Here is a 24305-nt window from a genome sequence, read left to right on the forward strand (position 1 = left end):
TGCGTTGCCACACTTTCAGTGATCAGTGTACCTGTGCACCCAGATCCCTCTGCCTATCAATACTCTTAATGGTCCTGTCAATTTACTGTATATTACTGTACAATATTCATATCTCAATCAGCCTTACACAAATAAATGATCACATTGCTCTTAGTGGGAGCTTGCTGTGCATAAATTGGCTGCTGTGTTTCCCACTCCCAAACACTGTGACTACAGAGCACTTTGGGATGCAAAGGTGTTAAACAAATGGAAGCTCCGTGCACCTCTACAGGTTCTTTCCGTGTTACACAGAGAAAATCAGGAGGTTTAATAACTTCTCTCCAAAACTTCTGAGCAACTTAAATTTCACTGAATGTGTGGGGGAGGCTGAGAACTGATGAAATGCAGCCTATTACACTTCCATTTTGCCCCTTTAGCCTCCGTAGAGCTGACAGAAGTGGAATCAGTTCAATGATTCAGGTGGTGAGGGAATGAACAGTGTGTGGGAATGACCAGAGGCTGATTACTGGATAGACACTCTGTTTAGGGAGACATTAACCATCCGTATTGTCAGGAAGAGGGCTCTCTGGCCCCCTCTGCTGAACATCTACAGATTAGTAATCTGTAAATCGTGCTGCAGTTACTGAGTCTGCATTCAGCTGAAGTGCGGTATTAATGTTTTGTCCTGTCTAAATACCATGTTACCAGTTGAGAAAAATACTTACATATCATTTTATACAGAGCTGTGTCCCTTGCTATGAAATCTCCAACTCTGCAACCTGTGTCCTTCGCTCTGAAGTCTCCTCCAAACTCTTTGGGTAGCACAGTGGGTTAGCGCAGCTGCCTCACAGCGCCAGGAACCCGGGTGCAATTCCTGGCTCGGGTCACTGTCTGTGTGGAGTCTGCACGTTCTCCCCGTGTCTGTGTGGGTTTCCTCCAGGTGCTCCAGTTTCTTCCCACAGTCTGAAAGACATGCTGGTTAGGTGAATTGAACCGAGCTAGGGTGGCGACTAGGGGAATTTCACAGTAACTTCATTGTATTGTTAATGTAAGCCTTACTTGTGACTAATAAATAAACTTTTATAATTAAAAACTGTGTCCCTCACTGTGGAATCTCCTCCAACCTCTTCCCCTCACTGTGGAATCTCCTCCAACCTCTTCCCCTCACTGTGGAATCTCCTCCAACCTCTTCCCCTCACTGTGGAATCTCCTCCAACCTTTCTTCCACCCCTCTCCCTTCGTCTGTCCACAGGGAGCCAAGGCTTCAGTCAGATTTTCTGGAATTCCTTCCAACACCACATGGACTGTAATGATTCTAACCACCACCTTCTCGAGGGTAATCAGGGATAGGCGATAAATGCTGGCCTAGCCAGCAACACTTACATCCCACACAATAATTTACAAAACCCTGTGTCTCTTCACCCCACCTCCTTATATCTCAGTGCCAGCCCCTAATTTCTTATCACACTTTAACCAAGCTCCTTATCATTGCTGCTGTGTGGGTTAACATCACAAAATGGACAAAACGTTAGCAATGTGAAAACGCTGTGAAAGATTAACAGATTATAATTAGAGCCTGCCTCTGGCTCAATGGCAGCTACGATCAGCACTGGCTGATGGCAAACCTCGTGCTAAAAGCAGCTACAGTAACACACTTAATGAACGTTCAAGGGGATACAGAGGCAGGAAGCAAACGGCTTCAGTTTAAACTTGAGAGATTTTGCAGTTAATGGTTTAACAAAAGGAGCTCTTTATGAGCAGGTTCCGTGGGTTATTCCAGAAAATTCCACTTGGGTTGTAAAACTCTTCTATTTTTAAACTAATAGTTTCAGTCTGTTAGATTGTTTGTAAAGTCACTAGTTTGCTGTACTCGTTATTAGAATCGCACTGCATGTCCTTTACCCACTGTGTCTCTGCCAGCTTTTTATTCTTTGGCAGCAGGGTGGCACAGTGGTTAGCACTGCTGCCTCTCAACGCCAGGGACCTGGGTTCAATTCCCGGCTTGGGTCGGTGTGTGGCGTTTGCACATTCTTTCAGTGTCTGCATGGGTTTCCTCCAGCTGCTCTGGTTTCCTCCCACAGTCCGAAAGACGCGCTGGTTAGGTGCATTGGCCATGTTAAATTCTCCCTCGGTGTACCCGAACAGGCACCGGAGTGTGGCGACTAGGGGATTTTCACAGTAACTTCATTGCAGTGTTAACGTAAGCCTACTTGTGACACAATAAAAGTTAAAAACCTGGCTTCTTCCCCACATTTTTGCAAATGATTCAATTTGAAACATTTTGGCCGGGATTTTCCTGCCTCGTCGGGAATGGAGAATTTGCTCAGCCAGAACTCCATTCACCGCAGCGGCACTGGAGAATCTCAGCCATGGATGGAGGTTTTCGATGTTTAATTGGATTCCCTTTGGAAAATTACTATTGAATCTGCTTCCACCAGCCTTTCAGCTGCATGTAGTCCATACACAATGCCTCACCGTGGATAACCAGTTTCTCCTCTTGCCTCTGGTACTTCAGTCATTACTTATTTGAGATCTGCCCCCTCTGGATATCAGCCCTCCTGCCATTGGACACAGAGACTTTCAATTAATTTGATCAAAAATATCTTGTTTTTTCAACAGCTCCAAACAATCTCTCCATAACTTCCCTGACACAGAGAGAATAACCCCAGCGCTTGCATTCTTTCCACTTAAACTGAAGGCCTGAGTTCTGGGTACCTTGGTGAAAGGTCAACCAGAAACATGAACTCTCTCCACAGACGCTGCCAAACATTTCCAGCATGTTTTGTTTTTATAACAAATCCTTGCTGCCTGTCGTTTATTAACAATTTTTTTTCCAAGCAGCGACTCTACTCGTTTCCGATTATCACCATTCAGAGTTCTCCGAGCGCAGATACTGCGCTGACTCCCGTTCAGATGCTAGATTTACTCCTCTCCCTGTTTTTAAACAGGATGGGAGAGACGGTGAGACTGCAGCCAATCTTCCCAACACCTTAGCCTGGTTAAAGCCAACAAAAACCACCTTCGAAATGTCATTTTGAAACAAATAAGTGTAATACTTTATTCAGATGTCACTCACAGGTTATAAGCTCTCCCCTATTCAGGTGGATAATACAAACCACACAGAAAGAAAAATTACATAAAATCTCCAGCTTCAAGCCAGGGAATCTCGAAGAATGCCTGCAGCAGAAGGAAGGCAGGAAGGTTGATGCGAGGTATCTAGTAAGAATTAAAGGTACAGTCCTTCAGGTGTGCCCTCCTGTTTCTTGTACAAGACATTTTCTTTTGACTTCTTGAAGTCTTCGTTGGTAACCTTCATCCTTCGCTCACGTAAGGCCATCAAACCAGCTTCTGTACAGATTGCCTGCAACAGGGGTAAAAGGAGCCATTCAAACTCAACCTTTCATTAACTCTGTCCATGAGCATATAACACGGTTAACTCACTGACAGAGGGAACTTGCTGACAAATTTCTAATGACAATTCATAGCCAAACAAGATTCATTTAACGAGGAACTTATACATTTAGAATTGGGGCAGCACAGTGGTTAACACTGCTGCTTCACAGCACCAAGGAAATGGATTCAATTCCCGGCTTGGGTCACTGTACAGAGTGTGCACGTTCTCCCTAAGTCTGCAAGGGTTTCCTCCGGGTGCTCTGGTTTCCTCCCACATTCTGAAAGACGCGCTGGTTAGGGTGCATTGGTCCAAACAGGTGCTGGACCGTGGTGATTAGGGAAATTTCACATTTCTGCATTGTAATGTTAATGTAATCCTTACCTGTGATGAATAAATAAATAAACTTTATAAACTAACCTGAGGTTGCTTCTAAATATCGCAAAGTGCCAAGGTGCAGTGATTTGCTGTATGGGCAAATCACACAGCAAGATCCCACAAGCAGTAATAAGGTGCCTGAGCAGTAAATCTGTGCTTGGTGGAGTAGGTTGAGGAAGGAATTGGGATTTCTCCCGACATTCCCTGATTAAAACAAGTCTCACAACACCAGGTTAAAGTCCAGCAGGTTTATTTGGAATCACGAACTTTCGGGGTGCTGCTCCACTCACCTGATGAAGGAGCAGTGCTCCGAAAGCTCATGACTCCAAATAAACCTGCTGGACTTTAACCTGTTGTGGTGAAACTTCTTAACATGCCCCCAACCAGTCCAACGCCAGCAGCTCCACGTCACCTCTGATTAATGCAATGGAGATTCTTAACATCCCAGACCAAGGGATCTTGGTTTAATGTCTTATTTGATGTGCCACCCTGGCGTGCAATATCTCTCAGTGCCAACCTAGCTCAGCTGCTCGAGTATCAGGAGTGGGGCTTTGATCTGTTGCGTCAGAGACAGGAATACTGCAAACCTACTGAAACCCCCCTCCCAGAATGTGAAGCAGCTCAGCATTTCAACTTCCTATTGCTCTGTGCTGACATCTGCTGGAAAGCACGTGTTTGACACTGGGATGTGAGCCTGGCTGTGATGGGTAAACAGCTTGTTGATGCTCACTGGTTAGACTCACAACTGGGAGAAGTTCCAGAGAGTGGCTCAGCTCCTGTGGACACTGCACAGCAGGAGCAACAGATCCCTGTGTAAGAACAATAGCAACAAGGGTAAGGGTTGGCAGCATGGCCCCTCCAGCCTGCTTCACCGTTCAACAAGGTAACGGTTGACTGTCTGTGTGGAGTTTGCACATTCTCCCTGTGTCTGCATGGGTTTCCTCTGGGTGCTCCGGTTTCCTCCCACAGTCCAAAGATATGTGGGTTAGGTGGATTGGCCATGCTAAATTGCCCCTTAGTGTCAGAGGGATTAGCTAGGGTAAATGCATAGGGTTATGGGATTATGGTGTGGATGGGATTGTAATCAGCGCAGACTCGATGGGCCAAATGGCCTCCTTCTGCAGCGTAGGATTCTATTCCCTGGATTCCCATAGTGTCCAAAGGTTTATTAATACCCGAAAGAGCCCCTCCCCGCCCCCAACAAAGGTTTATTAATTGTTGTCTTAAATATACTGATCAACTGAGCATCCACAGCTGCCTGGGGTCAAGGATTCCAAACATTACGTTGCTGTCACCTAATGTGAGAGAAGGAATTACTCCTCAGTCTAGTCCTAAACGGTCAATCCCTTATCCAATGCGGCACAGTGGTTAGCACTGCTGCCTCACAGGGACCCGGTTCAATTCCCGGCTTGGGTCCTTGTCTGCGTGGAGTCTGCATGTTCTCCCCGTGTCTAGGTTTCCTCCAGGATGCTCCGGTTTCCTCCCACGTGCTGTTAGGTGGATTCACCATGCCAAATTCTCCTTCAGTGTACCCAAACAGGTGCCGGAATGTGGCGAATAGGGGGATTTTCACAGTAACTTCATGACAATAATAACTCGTCTCAATAATAAATAAACTATCCGGAGACTCTGACTGTCAGATAGATTCAGTCGCTCAGCACCAACCTTCCCAAACTCTTTGCAGAATGAGACATTTTTAAGGAGATCAGTGAGAATATGGTACATTCTACACAATCCCTCCTTGTAGGATAATCCTCTCATCCCAGGAATCAACCTGGCATTGGGGCAGAGACGAAACACAGAGGGAGAAACCCACTCACCTTAATATCTGCCCCAGAGAGATCATCTTTAGCCAGGATCAGTTCATCCAGGCTCACGTCCTGAGCCACTGTCATTCTACTCGTGTGGATCTGGAAGATTCGCCTCTTGGTCTTTTCATCCGGAAGAGGGAACTCAATCTTACGATCAATCCTTCCTGGAATGACGGAAAAATCACATGGAGACAACAGACTTGTATTTGTACAGCACCCCCCACCCCTCAACACTGACACTGTCCCCCCACCCTTCCCTTTCCCCCAACCCCACACACACTGATTGTTACCTTGGCACGGGGACATGGTAGCATCGGCTAATTCAGAAATCCAATTAATGATCAGGTGCCACAAGTTCAAATCCCACCAGGGCAACTGGGGCAATTTAAAATTCAGTTAAGCAATTCAGTTCAGCACCGGGACAGCAGCAGACACACCAAAACTGCTGCAGCAGCACCGCTGCTTTCTTGAAGGCAGTCGAGAACAGGCAATAGACAGCGAAACTAATGTGAAATCATTTTTAAAAACACAGCAGGCATACATGGGTAGAACATCCCAGTGAGCAGATTGCTAGCCAATGGTTAAGGGGAAACTCTGGACTCTATGAATGATAAACTGAATAGCAGATTTATCCAATGTCTGACTGCAAATCCACTGACAATGTAACAGTCAGTGCGTGAAAAGCATGTACAGGATTCAAAGCTTGTGTGTAACCAGGGCTTGAGAGACTTCACTGGGCAATAAACAGCAGCATGATGCACCAGCAGGCGAACATGTACAGGGTTTAAACTCTGATGTCCTGTTAGAGTGAGGTGCAGTCTACTATGTGATTCACCTCTCACTCCTTTCACTGTGGTTGGATGGACAATATTCGGTGAAGGAACTGGGTCTTTGCAATCAGGAAACAGCAGAATTAAACTAAAAGCCTCCGAGGTAGTGAAAACAGAGCACATTGCCCAGGAACCTCTGCTGGAAATGTTAGCCTACAGGTGCTTTTCATTGCTGATTTCTCACATTCCTTTACCATCGCAAATTTCCAGCTTTGGGAATTTAAAAATGATTCCAAATCTAGTTTCTTTTCAGGTTGCTCAGTCTAACTAATTAAACAGCAGCTTTTATTCACTAACCTGGCCTGATGAGAGCTGGGTCCAGTGTCTCGATCCTGTTTGTGGCCATGATAACTTTCACATCTCCCCGAGAGTCAAAACCATCCAGCTGGTTCAGAAGCTCCAACATGGTACGCTGGATTTCCCGTTCCCCACCGGAATTGGAGTCATACCTGAGAATAAAATTCCAATTAACAGCCAGACACTGGCAGCAAAGACAACACCTACAGCACCAAGCATGAATCCAGCAGGCCGTGAATACGAGAAACCAGTCAAGAGTGGGACCACCTCAATGGAATTGTAGCACTCAGCCATTTGGACCACGGAGGTCCTAGGTTCAAGATCAATCTGTGCTGAGGAATTGACGAACACACAGAGTACCAAAGGAGTGTAGTGTTCGTGAGGTACAGGGAACTTTGGACTTATCATTGTACTATATAAAGTAAGAAATCTCTTAACACCAGGTTGAAGTCCAACAGGTTTATTTGGAATCACGAGCTTTCAGAGTCCACTCCACTCACCTGATGAAGGAGCAGTGCTCCAAAAGCTCGTGATTCCAAATAAACCTGTTGGACTTTAACCTGGTGCTGTGAGGCTGCTTACTGTGCCCACCCCAGTCCAATGCCGACATCACCACATCATGTAAAAAGGTGAACAGTAAAGTTGCCACAGTCCCAGATGACCATAAGCTGTTCTCCCTATTGAGGGGGAGGGCTGACTGGTGGTGATTTAACGTGAGATCTCCACACCTCAGCCGAGGGGCAAGGTTGAAATGGCGGGCCTTCATGAATAACCTCAGCTGGTACAGGAATTGAACCCACACTGTTGGTGTCACCACAAACTAGCCGTTCAGCCAACTGAGCGAAACCAGTGTGACTGCTAAGGTGGCAGAAGGTGAAGTAGGTGAATCTGGTTCTTTTTTCATCTAGCAACTCTAATGATGATGAGTTGTCTCTAACAAGTGCTCACTGGATCCTCACGTAGCTAAATGCAACTTCCCATCAGTCTCCTGTCGACAAGTATAATTGCTGACATTTAAACTAGAAGGAGAAAAGATTTGCTAGGATGCTACTGGGCCTTGATGGTTTGAGTTATAAGGACAGGATGTGCTATTAGGCTGACTGGCAGTAATAAATTGTCCCTCAATTAGTTTCCCTCAATGTGGATGGCCATAAAACAATAGATAAGGGTCATGGGTGGAGGGGTGGAGGGGGGGGGGGGGGGGGGGGGAACTGGTGGTGTTAAAATGGCGGCGCGGGCTCGTTGGGCCGAAGGGCCTGTTTCCCGGTCTTTTTTTTTTGTTCTTTGTTGTTTGACTGGGACTTTTTCCTCTGGAGTGTGGGAGGCTGAGAGGTGACCTTATAGAGGTCTATAAAATAACGAGGGGTAAAGATCAGTTAGATAGTCAATATCTTTTCCCAAAGGGTAAGGGAGTCTAAAACTAGAGGGCATAGGGTTAAGGTGAGAGGGGAGAGTTACAAAAGCATCCAGAGGGGCAATTGTTTCACATAAAGGGTAGTGAGTGACTGGAACAAGCTGCCAGAGGTAGTAGTAGAGGCGGGTACAATTTTTTCTTTTAAACAGCATTTAGACAGTTACATGGATAAGATGGACATAGAGAGATATGGACCATTGGGATTAGCTTAGGCGTTTAAAAAAAAAAGGGCAGTATGGACAAGTTGGGCCAAAGGGCCTGTTTCCATGCTGTAAATCTCTATGACTCTATGTGACCAATTATGGATGTGTCCATGCACACAGCCTCCGCCTGCTTTTCATCACTCTCACCTCATCAGAAGATTGTAAATGAGAGTCCCACTCCAGAGACTTGAGCACAAACTCTAGTCTGGCACCAAGAGAGTGGGTACATCCTTCAGGCAAGATATTAAACAAACCCAGGCTCTGAAGAGTCATTCAGACTCAAAATGTTGGCTCTATTCTCTCTCCACAGATGCTGTCAGACCTGAGATTTTCCAGCATTTCCTGCTTTTGTTTCCGGTTCCAGCATTCGCAGTATTTTGCTTTTATCTCATTGCTATCTGTGGGATCTTGCTGTGTGCAAAGTAGCTGCCGTGTTTCCTTACATTGCAACCATGACAACGATTCAAAAGCTCTGGGATGTCCCAAGGATATGAAAAGTGCTACATAAATATAAATTTCTCCTTATTAATAGCGCAGCCCAATATCCACCTTGATTTGACTATGTAACATGCACTTGAGAAGAAGCCATCAACCCTTTAGGAGGGCCGAAGGGCCTGTTTCCTGTATTGTTCTTTATCGTTCTTACACCAGACTGGGACCAGGCAAACGCAGCTTACCTCTTGGTGCCGATTGCATCGATTTCATCGATGAACACGATGGAGGGGGCGTGCTCCTCTGCTACTCGGAACAGCTCGCGGACAAGTTTTGGCCCATCCCCCAGGTACTTCTGGATCAGCTCTGAGCCAACCACTCGCAGGAAGGTAGCTGAGGTTTGGTTTGCTACAGCTTTAGCTAACAGAGTCTTACCTGAACATTAATAAACAAAAGGGCACAGGTCAGCAAACGGGGCTGGTTGTAGAAATTGCTACAATATTCCAGCAGTGACTTGTTTCAATCAGTGCGACTCCACTAAGTTTTAGAAATATTTAACAGGCTGAATGAATTAATTTTCCCTCCCAGGACAGACTGGATTGCACCCAGACTGGGGTGACTCAATGACTCAAGTGGTGGTCCTCTTTGCCCTAATGGCTCAGTCACCCTATGATATGAGATGCAAGTTCACATTTGAACTATCCGTGTGGGTGCATGTGTGGTGTGTGTGTGTGTGTGAACAGTCTTGGCTTGGTTGGAAATCACTCTCACTCACTCAGAAGGTTGTGGGTTCAAAAGCCTCTCTAGAAACTTGAGCACAAACTCTCAGCTGGCACTGATGGAGACTGATATATCTTTCAGGTGAGATATTAAACAAATCTAAGACTATTACTCAGAGGAAAACTCTGCCATCCAGTTGCAGAATCATAAAATCCCTACAGCACAGATGGAGGCCATTCAGCCCATTGAGTATGCATTGGCCATCTGATAGAGTATCTCACCCACCCTTTTCCTGTAACGCTACACATTTAGCATGGCCAATCCACCTAACCTGCAATTCTTTGAGCTGTGGGAGGAAACCAGGGCACCTGGAAGAAACCCATGCTGACATAGGGAGAATGTGCAAACTCCACACAGACAGTGACCTCAAGCCGGAATCGAACCCACGTCCCTGGCGCTGTGAGGCAGCAGTGCTAACCACTGCACCACCTCCAGCCATGCACATAATTCAGAAAGGAAGGAACTTTGGAAGTTTGACAAGACAAGTTGATATCAATGTGCAGCATTCCCTTTCAGGTGTCTTTGTGGTGTTTGGACGGCATTGTTCCTGTGGTCCTGGAGCTAACTCCCTGAGCCTGGATAGCAATTGAGCAGCTGAAGTAAATATGCCATGTCCGTCATGCCCTACAGTTTGATACTGAGCATAAACCCAGAACATAATCCCAGAAATGCCCACAAAATGGGCTAGAAGCAGCAGCTCCATCAAAATGCACTATAATCCGACAGACAGAAATGCCAATAGCATCGTTATTTCAGCAGCAATTTGATTCTGATATCACTGAATTGATACAGCGGAATTTTAAAAAAAGAACACTGATAATTTAGAGATAGAGTTTACCTGTGCCAGGTGCGCCATACAGAATAACTCCTTTAGGAGGCTTAATTCCCATCTCTTCATAATATTCAGGATGGGTGAGCGGAAGTTCTACAGACTCCTACAAAAATAATGTATTTTTTTTATAAAACACAGGTACACCAAGTCATTAGGAAGGCTAATGGAATATTGTCTTTTTGTTGTAAGCGGGATAAAAGTAGGGAAGTCCTGTTACCAGTGTAAAGGGCATTAATGAGACCACACTATAGGCAGTATTGGACACCTTGGCTAAGGTGGGACATACTTAAATTGGAGGCAGTTCAGTGGTGATTCACTAGGTTTATTCTTAGGATGAAGGGGTTGTCTAATAAGTGAAGCTTGAGCAGGCTGGGCCCATACCCATTGAAAGTTATGATTCTGAATGGGTCTTGGCAGGATAGAGGCTGAGAGAGTGTTTGCCTTTATGGGGGAATCTAGAATTGGGGCACAGTTTCAAAATAAGGCATCTCCCTTTTAATGCAGGGATGAGAGAGAACTTCTTCTCTCAAGAGGATCATTAATGTTTGGAATTCTCTCCCCCAGTGAACAATGGAGGCCGGGTCATTGAATATAATAAAGTGCGAGTTAGACAGAGTTTTGATCAACATGGGAGTGAAGGGTTCTGGAACAAACAGGAAAGAGCAGTTAAGGCCACATTAGATCAGGCAGGCTCGAGGGGCTAAATGGCTTACCCCTGCTCCCGTTTCTTATGATCTTGAGAATAAACTGATCATCCATATCATGATCTTACAACTAATTCACCTCGTCTACAAATCTCTATTTGCAGCTGACACATTGGGTTGATTAGAAATTCCTTATGTCACATTTAAATGGAAATTTCCTATGTAAACCAGTCACGTTGGAGTTACATCTGATTGCCAGTCGTGGGACTATAACATTCCCCAGCCTGCACCACCAAGTAACTCCAACCAAACTGACGTTGCAAATTATCAACATTAACACCGAAATTAGAATCAGGAGTAGGCCATTCAGCCCTTCGAGCCTGCTCGCATTCATTTTGATCGTGGCTGATCATTGAATTCAACATTACTCAAGCGTGATTAAAAATACAACATCCAGAGCACGATATAAAATTAAGGACGGAATATATGACTCTAAAATGGGTAATGGGTTGTGAAATGTGCAGATCACAGCATAGATATTACAGAATTGTAACATGCAGAAGGAGGCCATTCGGCCCATTACATCTGCACTGGCTCTCCAAGTAAGTATTTTGACTCAGTGCCTTTCTCCTGCCTTTCCCCCCTAGCCCTAATCATCTAATGCCTCGACTGAACCTACCTCCATCACACTTCCAGGCAGTGCATTCCACACCCATTGGCACTTCACCCGAAAATTACACTTGGTCTGCACTCCCCATGTGCAGCACGAGAGATCAATCAGTATTACGTTAAATGTCCAGCACAGAGCAAGTACCTCGTTCCCAAAGTGTTTGCATTTACTTTTTGTCACAGGCTGCTGATCCCCACTGTTACAAAAGTTGAGTTTATAACCTGCTTCAGGCCACTGGGAGGTGTAACTGTTTCCCTTTCTTATTTAATACATTATCAGATTTCCAAGAGTTCATATGACCACCTAAATGCCCAGCCAGCCAGCAGCACTAATTGCTGAGTGTTTTATTTCACACACAGTTTGAAGGGAACATTGAATTTTATTTTATTAAACAGAGAAAGAGCAGCTCTCACCTTGATTTCCTGGATCTGACTGTCCAAACCTCCGATATCCGCATATGTCTCCTGCGGGGCCTTCTCCACTTTCATAACTGTGACCAGTGGATCTGTGTCATCTGTCAGCACCCCGATCACAGCGTGGACCTGCGGCAAATGAGGAAGAAAACCTATCATTTTCTGCCTGCAAAGCTGTTTAAAATGTTTCAGGAATACCAGGCTCCGACATGGTTTGGGTATGAGGAGCGTGCATGGAGGTATTAAAATGATGCACAAACACCATTGGGTAATTATTAGGCAAAATAAAACAGTTCAGCGCAGATTACAGCAAAAACATTATAGAATTGTAACATGCAGAAGGCAGCCATTTGGTCCATTGTGTCTGCACTGGCTCTCCAAGTACGTATTTTGACTCAGTGCCATTCTCCTGCCTTTCCCCTCTATCCCTAAACATCTAATGCCTCGATTGAACCTGCCTCCATCACACCTCCAGGCAGCACATTCCAGACCCAAACCACTCACTGAAACAGTTTCTTCTCATATCAGATTTGCTTTTCTTGCAAATCACTTTAAATGTGTCCTCTTATGATTGATCCTTCTATAAGCAGGACACCATTCCCTATCTAATGTGCAGCCCCCCTCATGATTTTGAGCATCTCTATCAAATCCCCTTTTAACTTTCTTTCCTCCAAGGAGAACAGTGCCAACCTCTCCCATCTATCCTCATAACTGAAGTTTCTTACCCCAGGAAACATTCTTGTAAACCTTTCTGCACTCTTTCCAATTGGTTCACATCCTTCCTATAGTGTGGCACCCAGAACTGTACATAATATTTTAGCTTAGGTTTAACTAGTGTCTTGTATAAGTTCAGTGTAACCTCCTTGCTCTTGTATTCTATGCCCCTATTAATAAAGCCCAGAATACTATATGCTTCACTAACTGCTCTCTCTACCTGTCCTGCCACCTTCAATGATTGATGCACATATACACCCAGAACCCTCTGCTCCTGCACCCCTTTTGGAATTTTACCCCTTATTTTAATTTGTTTCCCTATGTCCTTCCTACCAAAATGCATCACCTCACATTTCTGCACATTGAACTTCATCTGCCACCTATCCGCCCACTGCACCAACTTGTCTACATCCTTTTGAGGTTCTACTCTGTACTTCTCACAAATTACAACACTTTCAAGTTTTGTCACCCACAAACTTTGAAATTGTCCCCTGCACCCAAGATCTAAATCATATATTAATATCAGGAAAAGCAAGGGCCCCAATACCAACCCCTGGGGAACTTCACTACAAATCTTCCTCCATCCCAAAAATATCACTGATCATTACTCTCTGCTTCTAATTATTCAGCCAATTTTGTATCCACATTGTTATTGGCCCTTTTATTTCATGATCATTGTATTACTATCTAGAACCAGGTGTGACAAGAACCCACTCAGAAAAAGCATCCTGGCACCAGTGTGATTGTGGTCACCATCTCTCTTCACTGTTCCCCTCCTTCCTTCTAGGCTCCAAATAATGTTCCCAACATCCATTTAAATTAAGACACTGCATGTTTCATCTTCTAAGGGCGTGGCTGACATCACTGTATGTGATGTCCACTTCAAACAGCCCTGGGGGGCACTGATCTAGTGCGGGATTGAAGTCACTCATAGGCCAGCCCAGGTGGAGATGGTAAATTCCTTTCCTTAAAGAAGAAGTGCTCATCTGCTGAGTTTTAGAAAAATCCTGCAGCTTTCTGGAGTCAGCCCCAGATTCACCAACTGAACTCAGCTGTATCTGTTACCATGGTGCTGCTCAAACCTGCAATCTGTGGGCTGCCTGTACAGCACTGGAGCCACTTAGGCTGCCTAATCACAGTGACTTTGTGGAACTGCTAACTCCTCTTTCCAAGCTTGAAGTCACTGTACCGCTACACTGTGACATTTCTTCTGTTCCAGTCTCTTCTCCTCTGATTTGGTCCTAGTTGGGATACAGGTCATCGCCCTCTCCGTGGGCTTCTCAATAAAATGATCACCGGGAAGAAACTCAAACCAGACATCAAACTGATCACTTTCAGTTTCCAATCTGCTTTTTTGACCATTACACCCAAACGCCAATGAACCACCCAGTTATAAAATGAGAGACAGACATGGTTGACACGTGTCTTTACCTTATGGTTTAGTAGGACGGAGCAGCCAGGCTCAAGCAGATCCTTATCCACAAACGACAAGATACTGACGTAATGCTCAGAGCCGACAGAGGTTGAGACAATGGCGTGGTTGTCATCTATGATCTCCTCGAGTGTGCCCACGGACATTGGTGTCCCCCTCAGGTCATCCACTTTAGACCTCTCCTCCTGTTGGATCACAGAGAGAGTCAACGGAGGGAATTGGAAACTTCTCCAGTACCCATTCTTTAGGCACGATATTACACTATGAATTACCCCCTCCCTACAACACCCAACTAACTCTTAACAGTGATCTGGAAGGTGTCAGATATTGATGTGGTGAAGTGCTGTGGAATTGTTGCAAAGATTAGGGTTCAAATCCCTACGTTCGCCAGGAAGAATCCTGCGGCAGCTGGAGAAGAAAATCCAAGATTTGGGTGGTGGGAGGATGGTGAAAATAGAGAATAAATTTTATTAAAGCTTCTGGATAATGTGAAGCCGTTGATCATGTGACAGGTGCTTGTTGCAGTTCACCAACACTCTGTGTTAATAACCACAGAGCAGTGTGGTTCAGCACCACAGAGGGCAGGCTGGTGCCCAGAGCCTGTACAAAATACATTAACCAATATGGTCACATTTCAGAACAGACAATTAATACTTGGCAGAATTGGCAGAGGGATTGTAAGAGTGCTCAGTATGGAAAGCTCACAATGGTGCAGTAGGGAATGCCGTCCTGGGGCTGGGGTGATGGCATCTGCTGTCTAAGGATACAGTCAGCTTCAGTGTGGAACTGGCTACAGTACAACTGACCCTGGAAGGCAGTGGAACAGGAATATGAGGGATTAGCTATTGTATGAGATCCAGTTCGGAAACTGCGATGCTCACGAGATCAAAGAGTGGAAATTCTGATTACAAAGTTAACATACTCATATTACATTTATTTTTAAACACAGCAGGTTAATTATTTGAATGTTGCTGAAGCTTCTTGTTTTGCACCCATCAGGACAAATGCAAGAATGCCAAATTTCAAACAATCACAATTTATACTGCAGGAGAAAAGAGTGTGGACTGGTTGGAAGTTGACTCTGATTGGCCAAGGCATTGCCATGGAGAAAGCAACAGGGATCCAAGCTCTCAGGTCATTCAAAAAAAATGCGCAAGCCCTGAACATAATCCTTTTGTCTACAGAGTACAGATGGGTCCCTGAGTATGGATGTTGCTTCCAGCAAGTGGAAAGGAGCCACATTATAAACTCAATTATCTTAAATTGGTTTTTAGTGAAGTTCTTAGCAGAATTGTTCAGTAAGTGCTATCCAATAGCAGTTAACAATTGCCTACAAAAACAGCATGTTTGGGATGTACAAGAATATGTTAAATGTTCTGACAGAATCTGCCAATCAGAATTGGTGCCCTTGAATCTGGAATTAAAAGTTAAAGTTTATTTATTAGTCACAAGTAAGACTTACATTAACACTGCAATGAAGTTACTGTGAAATTCCCCTAGGCGCCATACACCAGCGTCTGTTCGGGTCAATGCAGCTAACCAGCACGTCTTTCAGAATGTGAGGGGAAACTGGAGTACCCAAAGGAAACCCATGCAGATACAGGGACAGCGTGCAGACTCCACAGAGACAATGACCCAAACCAGGAATCGAACCTGGGTCCCTGGTGCTGTGAAGCACTGTGTAATCACTGTGCCGCCTACAATCACTAGAATTAGTTTAGAACAGACATCTTAACTACATTAAGTGGCCTGTGTTTCTCAATAGGCCTCTGTTGGAAAGGGGAGTTGATTGGATCATTAATATGAAGTTTATAATGCCTGAAGATGATTCCAGTTTTGAACACTATATCATTCCAAAACAAACCTCTTGCTTTTCTTCAAGTGGTTTCATTTGTTCCTGATTTCTGATGAACTCTTCTTCCATTAGGAGATAATCTTTTATCCTCTCCAGCTTCAGCAACTTCAGTCTGCATTGTGTGTGAGGAGTTACTGTTGCAATTGAATGAAAGAGGTGAGTTATTCTCCGGGAAGATTTACAGGGAGGCTTTGACAGCCGTTGCCAGCGCTTTGCTAAGGCCTTTTGTTTTGAGCTGTCCACGCCAGAAACAATCACTCTACATGAGAGGATTTGGAACTGGGGAATGGCTGATGGTAACTGAAGGTGCAAACTCCAGTGGGAAAGCTCAAAACCATAAACACAATGTAGAAAGCGACTGAGTTCAACCACAGCAAAAAACAAACTCAAAGAATTAAACCAGGTTTAGGAGTGAATTCAAAACCAGAAAGCAACTTTGTGATTCATCAACTGTTTGATATTCAGGTCGTGTTACACAGAATCCTACAGTACAGGAGGAGGACATTCAGCCCATCGCATCTGCACCAGCCACAATCCTCCCCATCCCCTCTCCCGGTAGCAACACGTATTTACCCTGCCAATCCCCCTGACACTAAGGGACAATTTAGCATGGCCAATCAACCTAACCAGCACATCTCTGGGCTGTGGGAAGAAACCCACGCAGACATGGCGAGAACATGCAAACTCCACACAGACAATGCCCCAAGCTGAAAATCAAACCTGGGCTCCTGGCACAGTGAGGCAGCAGTTCTAATCACTGTGCCACCTTTAATGTGTAAGCATTGACATGCAGTTGACCCAAAATTCAGATTTTTATTTAACGAACAGCTCACTGCCTTACCCAAGGGCAACTTGCTGGCTGCATCAGGTCCTTTAGTTTTCTTCTTTTTCTTCCCCACTCTGGTTGGGACGGGTGGTTCATATTTCTTCTTCTTATCCTATCAAAAACACCCCGAAAAATGTTATTTCTAATTTCTGCGTACATTTGTCCACACACAGCACGTATTTCTTATTTCACATCACTGCCCCGAATTTAAATTTTGACCAGTTGATATCAGCTACCAAATCGTCAATTCAGAAAAAACTGGTAGGATCAGCTCTATAATGGCAGATAGCGCTGTACATCCCACTACACCAGGAATGTCTCTATAATCATCATATTGCTGAAGGAGAGAGCATGTTGCCAAAGCTTTTTGTCTTGCATTGAATAGGACAAGCACAAGAATGGCAAATTTCAAATGATCGCAGCAACTGATACAACAGGAGAAAAGGATTTTGACTGGTTGACAAGTCGATTCCGATTGGTTGGAACTTTGCCATGCAGAGAGCAATGAGGACCAAAGGCTCTCCAGGCTCCCAAGCAATTCATAAAAGACACAAAGCTTGAACATATTCCTTTAGTTTGCAGAGGACGGTTCCCTGGGTAAAATCATCAGCCATGCTTGTAATGTGGTTCATTGTTGTTTGCTAGGAGCAACATATATTCATACACAGGGACAGAAAAAATGTTACAAACACAACTGAACATCTTAGCAGAGAGGGCCATCCTCTGCAAACAAAAGGAATGTGCTCAAGCTTTGCGCTCTTATTAAATTACTCGGAATCTTGGGGAACCCACTGTTCCATTACTTTCTCCGTGGCAACGCCTTGGCCACAGTCAACTTACCAACCAATCAATACCCTTATATCCTGCAGCATAGACTGTGATTGTTTAAAATTTGGCATTCTTGCATTTGTCCTGATAGCTTCAGCAACATATCTCTCTTTTCAGCAATAATCATTTATTCATTTTTATTTATTAGTCACGAGGCTTACATTAACACTGCAATGAAGTTACTGTGAAATTCCCCTAGTCGCCACAGTCCAGCGCCTGTTCGGGTCAATGCACCTAACCAGCACATCTTTCAGGTCATGGGAGGAAACTGAAGCACCCAGAGGTAACCCACGCAGACACGGGGGAAACATGCAAACTCCACACAGACAGTGACACAAGCCACAGTGTTACTGTACTGCTCATAGCCATCATCATCAACAAAGGATAAAAGGAATCACAACATAGGAACAGGAACATAGATAATCGCAGTGAAATGGAGATAGGGATCAGCCAGGAAAGCAGCACTGATGTAGAAATTAGCCGTGAACGCACTGAATAGAGGAGCAGGCTCAAAGGGCTGTACGATCTACTCCTACCTCTGTGAAAACATTCTCATATGTAAGGTAAATTTCTGTCCTGCACTTTTCGTGCTGTCAAGTTAAGATCTTAGCATTAGTCAGCTCCCTCTGAGAATAGTGACTAATGAAGGTGACTGACCACAGAACCGGTCCGTGACAACACATTTAATTGGAAATCTGAGCAGAATGGATGGTCTTGTTCCATTGCTTTCATTCTGAAATAGATCATGTCCAAAAATACTAACTGATGTAATATTTACAATAGCTGCTTGTAATTCTGGGTAGACTGTTTAGGACGGAGGTGAGGACACATTTCTTCACCCAAAGAATTGTGAGCCTGTGGAATTCATTACCACAGGAAGTAATTGATGCTAAAACATTGAATGTATTCAAGAGACAGCTGGATATAGCACTGGGGCAAATGGGATCAAAGGTTAGGAGGAAAAACAGGATTAGGCAATTGAGTTGGGCAATCAGCCATGAATGTCGGAGCAGGCTAGAAGGCCAAACGGCCTCCTCCTGCTCCTATCTTCTATATTTTTATGTTAATCTCTCCAATTGCTGACAGACTAACAGGAAGAAGGAGGTGAGCACTGAAGCCTCACAAAGTATAACGGCTGCCAAACACTCAAATGCATTTCTTTAGGAGAAAAGGAAATGGTATAAATCACTGCTGTGATTGTTTAGCATCACTTCCGGCAGGCGATCTAAACTCCAGAGTGAATGCAATCTGCGCTGGGAAGACTTACCAAAGGACAAATCCAAAAGCATTCCTGCGCATCGGATTTTGCAATGACATGTTATTAAAAAGCACACTGACCCCATATGGATTGGCTCTGATGTTTTTATGGCTCTATCCGATTTATTATAAACGGTAAAACATAGAGAAGATATACTGAACCTGTAAATAAAATGATTAAATAACTTTTACACAATGAGTTGATGTGATCTAGAACACACAGCCCCCAAGGCTGGTGGACGCAGATTTAATACTAACTCTCAGGAGGGAATTGGATAAATATTCAAAGGGGAACAATTTGTAGGGTAATGGGGAAAGGATTGGCAAGTGAGACTAATTGGATAGTTTTGCATAGAATTAGCACAGGCACAATGGACCAAACAGCCTCCATCTATGCTGGACTGTGTGGAAGTATTCACCAATCGATTCATATCTCACACTTTCAGGTTTCTTCTTTGAGAGGAGGAGGAATTTCTTCAGCCAGAGGGTGGTAAATCTGTGAAATTCATTGCCGCAGAAAGCTGTGGAGGCCAGATCACTGAGTGTCTTTAAGACAGAGGTAGATAGGTTCTTGATTAATAAGGGGACCAGGGATAATGGGGAAGAGGCAGGAGAATGGATACAAGAAAAATATTAGCCATGATTGAATGACAGAGCAGACTTGATGGGCTGAGTGGCCTAATTCTGCTCCTATATCTTATGGTTTTTCTTCCGACCACTATAAGACATAGGAGCAGAATTAGGCCACTCAGCCCATCGAGTCTGCTCTGCCATTCAATCATGGCTAATATTTTTCTCATACCCATTCCCCTGCCTTTTCCCATAACGCTTGATCTCCTTATTAATCAAGAACCTAGCTATCTCTGTCTTAAAGACACTCAATGACCTGGCCTCCACAGCCTTCTGCGGCAAAGAGTTCCACAGATTCACCACCCTCTGGCTGAGTGTGTTTTTTTTAAATCTGCGTGTTTTTGTTCTTCCATGGGGTGGGGGTGTATTTATTTATTAATAACATGAACAGCCTGGGACCTTCTCATTGTGGATTGAAGTACAGTTGAAGATATTCTAACAACAGCCACCCTGAATGGCAATGACAGACTCAAACACTCACCTTATCATCTTTCTTTCCACTTCCGGCTCCGTGACCACCACTTTGGCTTTGACCCTGAATGGGGCAAAAAAGAACAGGGATCATAATGGGGTTGAGATTCAGACCAACCACGATCTAATGAGTGCTGGAACACGTTCAAAGGGCTGAGTGGACTACTCCTATTCCCAATCAATTCTTGAAACAAGTTACAGCAGATATATTATGTATTCATATGTACCTATATTAAACTTTCTGCCCATAACACGAGGCAAGTTTTTTTTTACACAGAGGGTGGTGGGCGCCTGGAACTTGTTGCCAGGGGAGGTAGTTGAAGCAGATACAATAGTAAGTTTTAAGGGGCGTCTTAACAAATAGATGAATAGGGTGGGAATAGAGGGATTTGGTGCCCCAGAAGGGTAGGGGGTTTTAGTTCAGTTGGGCAACATGGTCGGTGCAGGCTTGGAGGGCCAAAGAGCCTGTTCCTGTGTTGTAATTTTCTTTGTTCTTTGCTCTATTTTCTGATTTTATTGATATAAAACTGTGCACCACAAGAGGCTGTGACACAGTGAGTAACATTTCTCCCTCAGAAGGTTTGGGTGTGAGCACCATTCCAGGATGTCATGATTAAGAGAATTCACAATGCAACCAAACAGGCTGAGTATCAACCTGCAGATCTATTGAACACACACCAATGGCAGCTGGTAAGAGTGGGAGATTCCTGGTTAGCCATGGGATGGAAATAATGTTGGAATCTCTACCGCTGAACACGCATGTAAAAATATACATGTTGCCACAGCAACTCAGACTCCCCAAAATGAACTGGAACACCAACCCCTAACTCGATAAGCAATGCCACTGGAAATGTATTGGTGTCTCTGATGCATCTAAGGGAAGGAAATCTGCCATCCTTACGTGGTCTGGCCCACATGACTCCAGAGCCACAGTAACGTGGTTGACTCTCAAATGCCCTCTGAAAGCCACTCAGTTCAAGAGCAATTAAGGATGGGCAATAGATGCTGGCCCAGCCAGTGACACTTACATCCCATGAATGAACAGAAACAAGTACTGAGAACGGGTAACAATTTTGAAAGTTATGACATCTGCCTTGAGTTGCAAAAATCTGGGAAAGCAGAGATGCTGGTGACGGAGGCAAAGCCAGACCACAGATACAATCAACAATCGCTATGATCTGATCAGCTTCATAGAGATTGTCAAATGGGAAATGCTTGATCTTGGGAGGAATTTCCCAGAGGTTTTCTATTTGGTGCTCTTAGGAATTTACATCAATAATTGTTGAGAGAGAGTAATTTAAGAGATTGCACCACCTGGCGCATTGGAGGAATATTGACAATCCTGGCAAATTATTTCACCTTTTAGTGTATGTGTGTATATATAGCATAGAACATATTATACTGAATGACTTCACTTTGACAAATCAGGTCTTGTGATAGATTTTTTTCCCCCACAGGCTGATATCCATTTTTCTTCTTGCTAATTGGAGATACTCCTCCTTCATTCCCCAATCAGAAAAAGCAGAACCTTCCTACTAGGTTCCCGTATTCTGCGAATCATGTTCCACCAAATCAAAATGCTTACCCTCCCCATCACATTGAAACGGTGCTATTCTAACACTGGCCACATTCATAGTGAAGAAACACTGTTCAGATTGCTCAGAGCTTTGATTCTCTACGAACAATATGTTTTGTCTGTATAGTGTGCAAGAAACAAGACTTTTCACTGTATGTTAATACATGTGACAATAATAAATCAAATCAACTCACTATACTCAAATCCTCACGCTATGAAGGCCAACATATCATTTGCCTTCTTACTGCCTTCCATCCCTGCATGGTTACTTTCAGGGACTGATGCACAAGAACACCAAGGTCCTGCTGAGTATCCACCTCTCTCAATTTGCAATTCAAGTAATAATCTGTCTTATTATTGCTACTGCAGTGGATAACCTCACACTTGTCCACGTTATACTACATCTGCCATGCATATGCCCACACACTCAGCCTGTCCAAATCATACTGAAGCATCTCTGCATCCTCCTCACAGCTCACTCACTCACCCAATGATGTATTGTTGGCAAATTTGGAGATAATACATTCAGTTCCCTCTTCCAAATGTAATGTGAGCAGTTGGGGTTCTATCATAGATCCCTGCAGGACCCCACTAATCGCTGAGTGCCAATCAGAAAAAGACCCGTTTATGTTAACTCTTCTTGCTTTCTATCTGCTAACCAGCTTTCTGTCTATCTCAAGACATTATCTGCAAGCCCATGTGCTTTAATCTTACCTAGTAGTCCATTTTGTGAGACCTTGCCAAAAACATAAGAAATAGGAGCAGGAGTAGGCCATCTAGCCCTTCGAGCCTGCCCCGCCATTCAATAAGATCATGGCTGATCTGTCGTGGCTCAGTTCCACTTTCCCGCCCTCTCCCCATAACCCTTAATCCCCTCTCTTATCACATCAACTCTACTGGTTACATCCTTAAAGAATTCCAATAGATTCGTCAAGCATGATTTCCCTTCTGTAAATCCACGTCGGCTTTGTCTGCTTTTACCATTGCCTTCCAAATGCTGAGTTATGAAATCCTTGATAATGGACTCTAGCAACTTCCCCAGTACTGATGTTAAGCTCACTTGTCTACTGTTCCCTGTTTTCATTCTACCTCCCTTTTTGAACAGTGGGCTTACATTTACTACTCTCCAATCTGTAGGAACTAGTCCAGAGCCCAAAGAATTTTGGAAAATAATCATCACTAAAACTACTATTTCCAAGTCCACTTCCTTAAGTATTCTGAGATGAAGCTCATCAGGACCTGGAGATTTATCCACCATCAAGATAAATACTTGCAGGCAAAGTATATTTGTCGGGCTAATACAGAAGGCTAATGGCTCAGAGCATTTCAAAGCCAATAAAGAACTTTTTAAAGTTGAGTGACTGTTGTAATGCTGCAGTCAATTTGTGCACAGCAAGCTCCCACAAACAGCAAGGTGATAATGTTGATTGCGAGATAAATATTGACAAGAGCACCAGGCAGAATGCCCCTGCTCTTCTCCAGAGTACCACATTGGGAATATTTCCTGAGGGAGCAGACAAGACCTCAGTTTAAAATCTCATCAGGAAGTTTACACCTCTGACACTGCAGTGCTCTCTCACTACTACAGTGTAGAGTCAGCCTCCCTATTGGTGTTCAAGTCTGGAGTGAGACTTGAACTTGGAATTTTCCAACTCCAGAGCCACTGACTGAAACATGACAGGCACTTCAAAGCGGAACACGGGCAGTGAGACTAATCAGGTAACTGGACCAAAGACCTGGAATGGGCACAGTGGGCTGAATAATTGAAAGGTTCAAAGAAAAGGGGCCATTTTATCAGAGTGAAATCTTTGTCAAATAGGATTGTTTATCTAAGTGTGGGAACTTTGCTGGGTCCCCCCCTTCCTCCTGCCTTCTCCTCCCTCCCCACTGCCCCTAGCCAATAACCCTAGTTCCCCCAGATTCCTCCTCCTACCTCTTCCCCTCACTCCCTCATTCCCCTCCCCATCCCTCCTCCTCTCACTCCCTCATCCCCCTCCCCTCACTCCCTCATTCCCCTCCCCATCCCTCCTCCTCTCACTCCCTCATCCCCCTCCCCTCACTCCCTCATTCCCCTCCCCATCCCTCCTCCTCTCACTCCCTCATCCCCCTCCCCTCACTCCCTCATTCCCCTCCCCATCCCTCCTCCTCTCACTCCCTCATCCCCCTCCCCTCACTCCCTCATTCCCCTCCCCATCCCTCCTCCTCTCACTCCCTCATCCCCCTCCCCTCACTCCCTCATCCCCCTCCCCTCACTCCCTCATTCCCCTCCCCATCCCTCCTCCTCTCACTCCCTCATCCCCCTCCCCTCACTCCCTCATTCCCCTCCCCATCCCTCCTCCTCTCACTCCCTCACCCTCTCCCTCCTCACTCCGGGGTGGGGGAGGGGATGTTGATGAGTTGACAGTTTTTTTGTTGTCACTCCGGCCTCTCGCCTCCTGGGCCTGGATCGCCTCCGCCCTCCGCCTCCCCCGTTCCCTCATCCCCCTCGCTCCCTGCTCTCCCCCTGCCTCCCCTCACTCACTCACTCCCTCCCTCATCTCCTCCTTCATCTTCCTCACTCACCATTTCGCCTCCGCAGCCTCACCGGCGCTGTCGCTTTCCGAACACGTCACGGCAACGGTCGCGTTCTGACAACGTCACAG

At 44.9% G+C, this 24305-nt stretch overlaps 1 protein-coding gene across 1 annotated transcript; it reads right to left on the reverse strand.

The window, feature by feature from the left end:
- Nucleotides 1–3011: 3011 nt before the first annotated feature.
- LOC145352408 (26S proteasome regulatory subunit 4) lies at nucleotides 3012–24305 on the reverse strand. The gene is made up of 11 exons (XM_080202207.1): nucleotides 24226–24305; nucleotides 20098–20151; nucleotides 16917–17013; nucleotides 16085–16209; nucleotides 14220–14405; nucleotides 12075–12203; nucleotides 10354–10450; nucleotides 8981–9170; nucleotides 6687–6838; nucleotides 5569–5723; nucleotides 3012–3340 (listed from the first exon to the last, which is right to left on the reverse strand). Exons 1-11 carry the CDS (start codon nucleotides 24226–24228, stop codon nucleotides 3206–3208), a joined length of 1323 nt encoding a protein of 440 aa, XP_080058333.1. The 5' UTR covers nucleotides 24229–24305; the 3' UTR covers nucleotides 3012–3205.

Source organism: Carcharhinus amblyrhynchos, chromosome 14 (assembly GCF_965287045.1).
Source record: "Carcharhinus amblyrhynchos chromosome 14, sCarAmb.v2.hapA, whole genome shotgun sequence".
NCBI lineage: Eukaryota > Metazoa > Chordata > Chondrichthyes > Carcharhiniformes > Carcharhinidae > Carcharhinus > Carcharhinus amblyrhynchos.

What these genes read in the sequence shown, in the direction of transcription:
- LOC145352408 (XM_080202207.1), bottom strand. An exon ending in AGCCAGCAAGTTGCCCTTGG is followed by an intron (nt 16,210 to 16,916) that starts GTAAGGCAGTGA and finishes CAATTGCAACAG; the next exon opens with TAACTCCTCACACACAATGC. An exon ending in TCTCTGGGGCAGATATTAAG is followed by an intron (nt 3,341 to 5,568) that starts GTGAGTGGGTTT and finishes CCCCTGTTGCAG; the next exon opens with GCAATCTGTACAGAAGCTGG.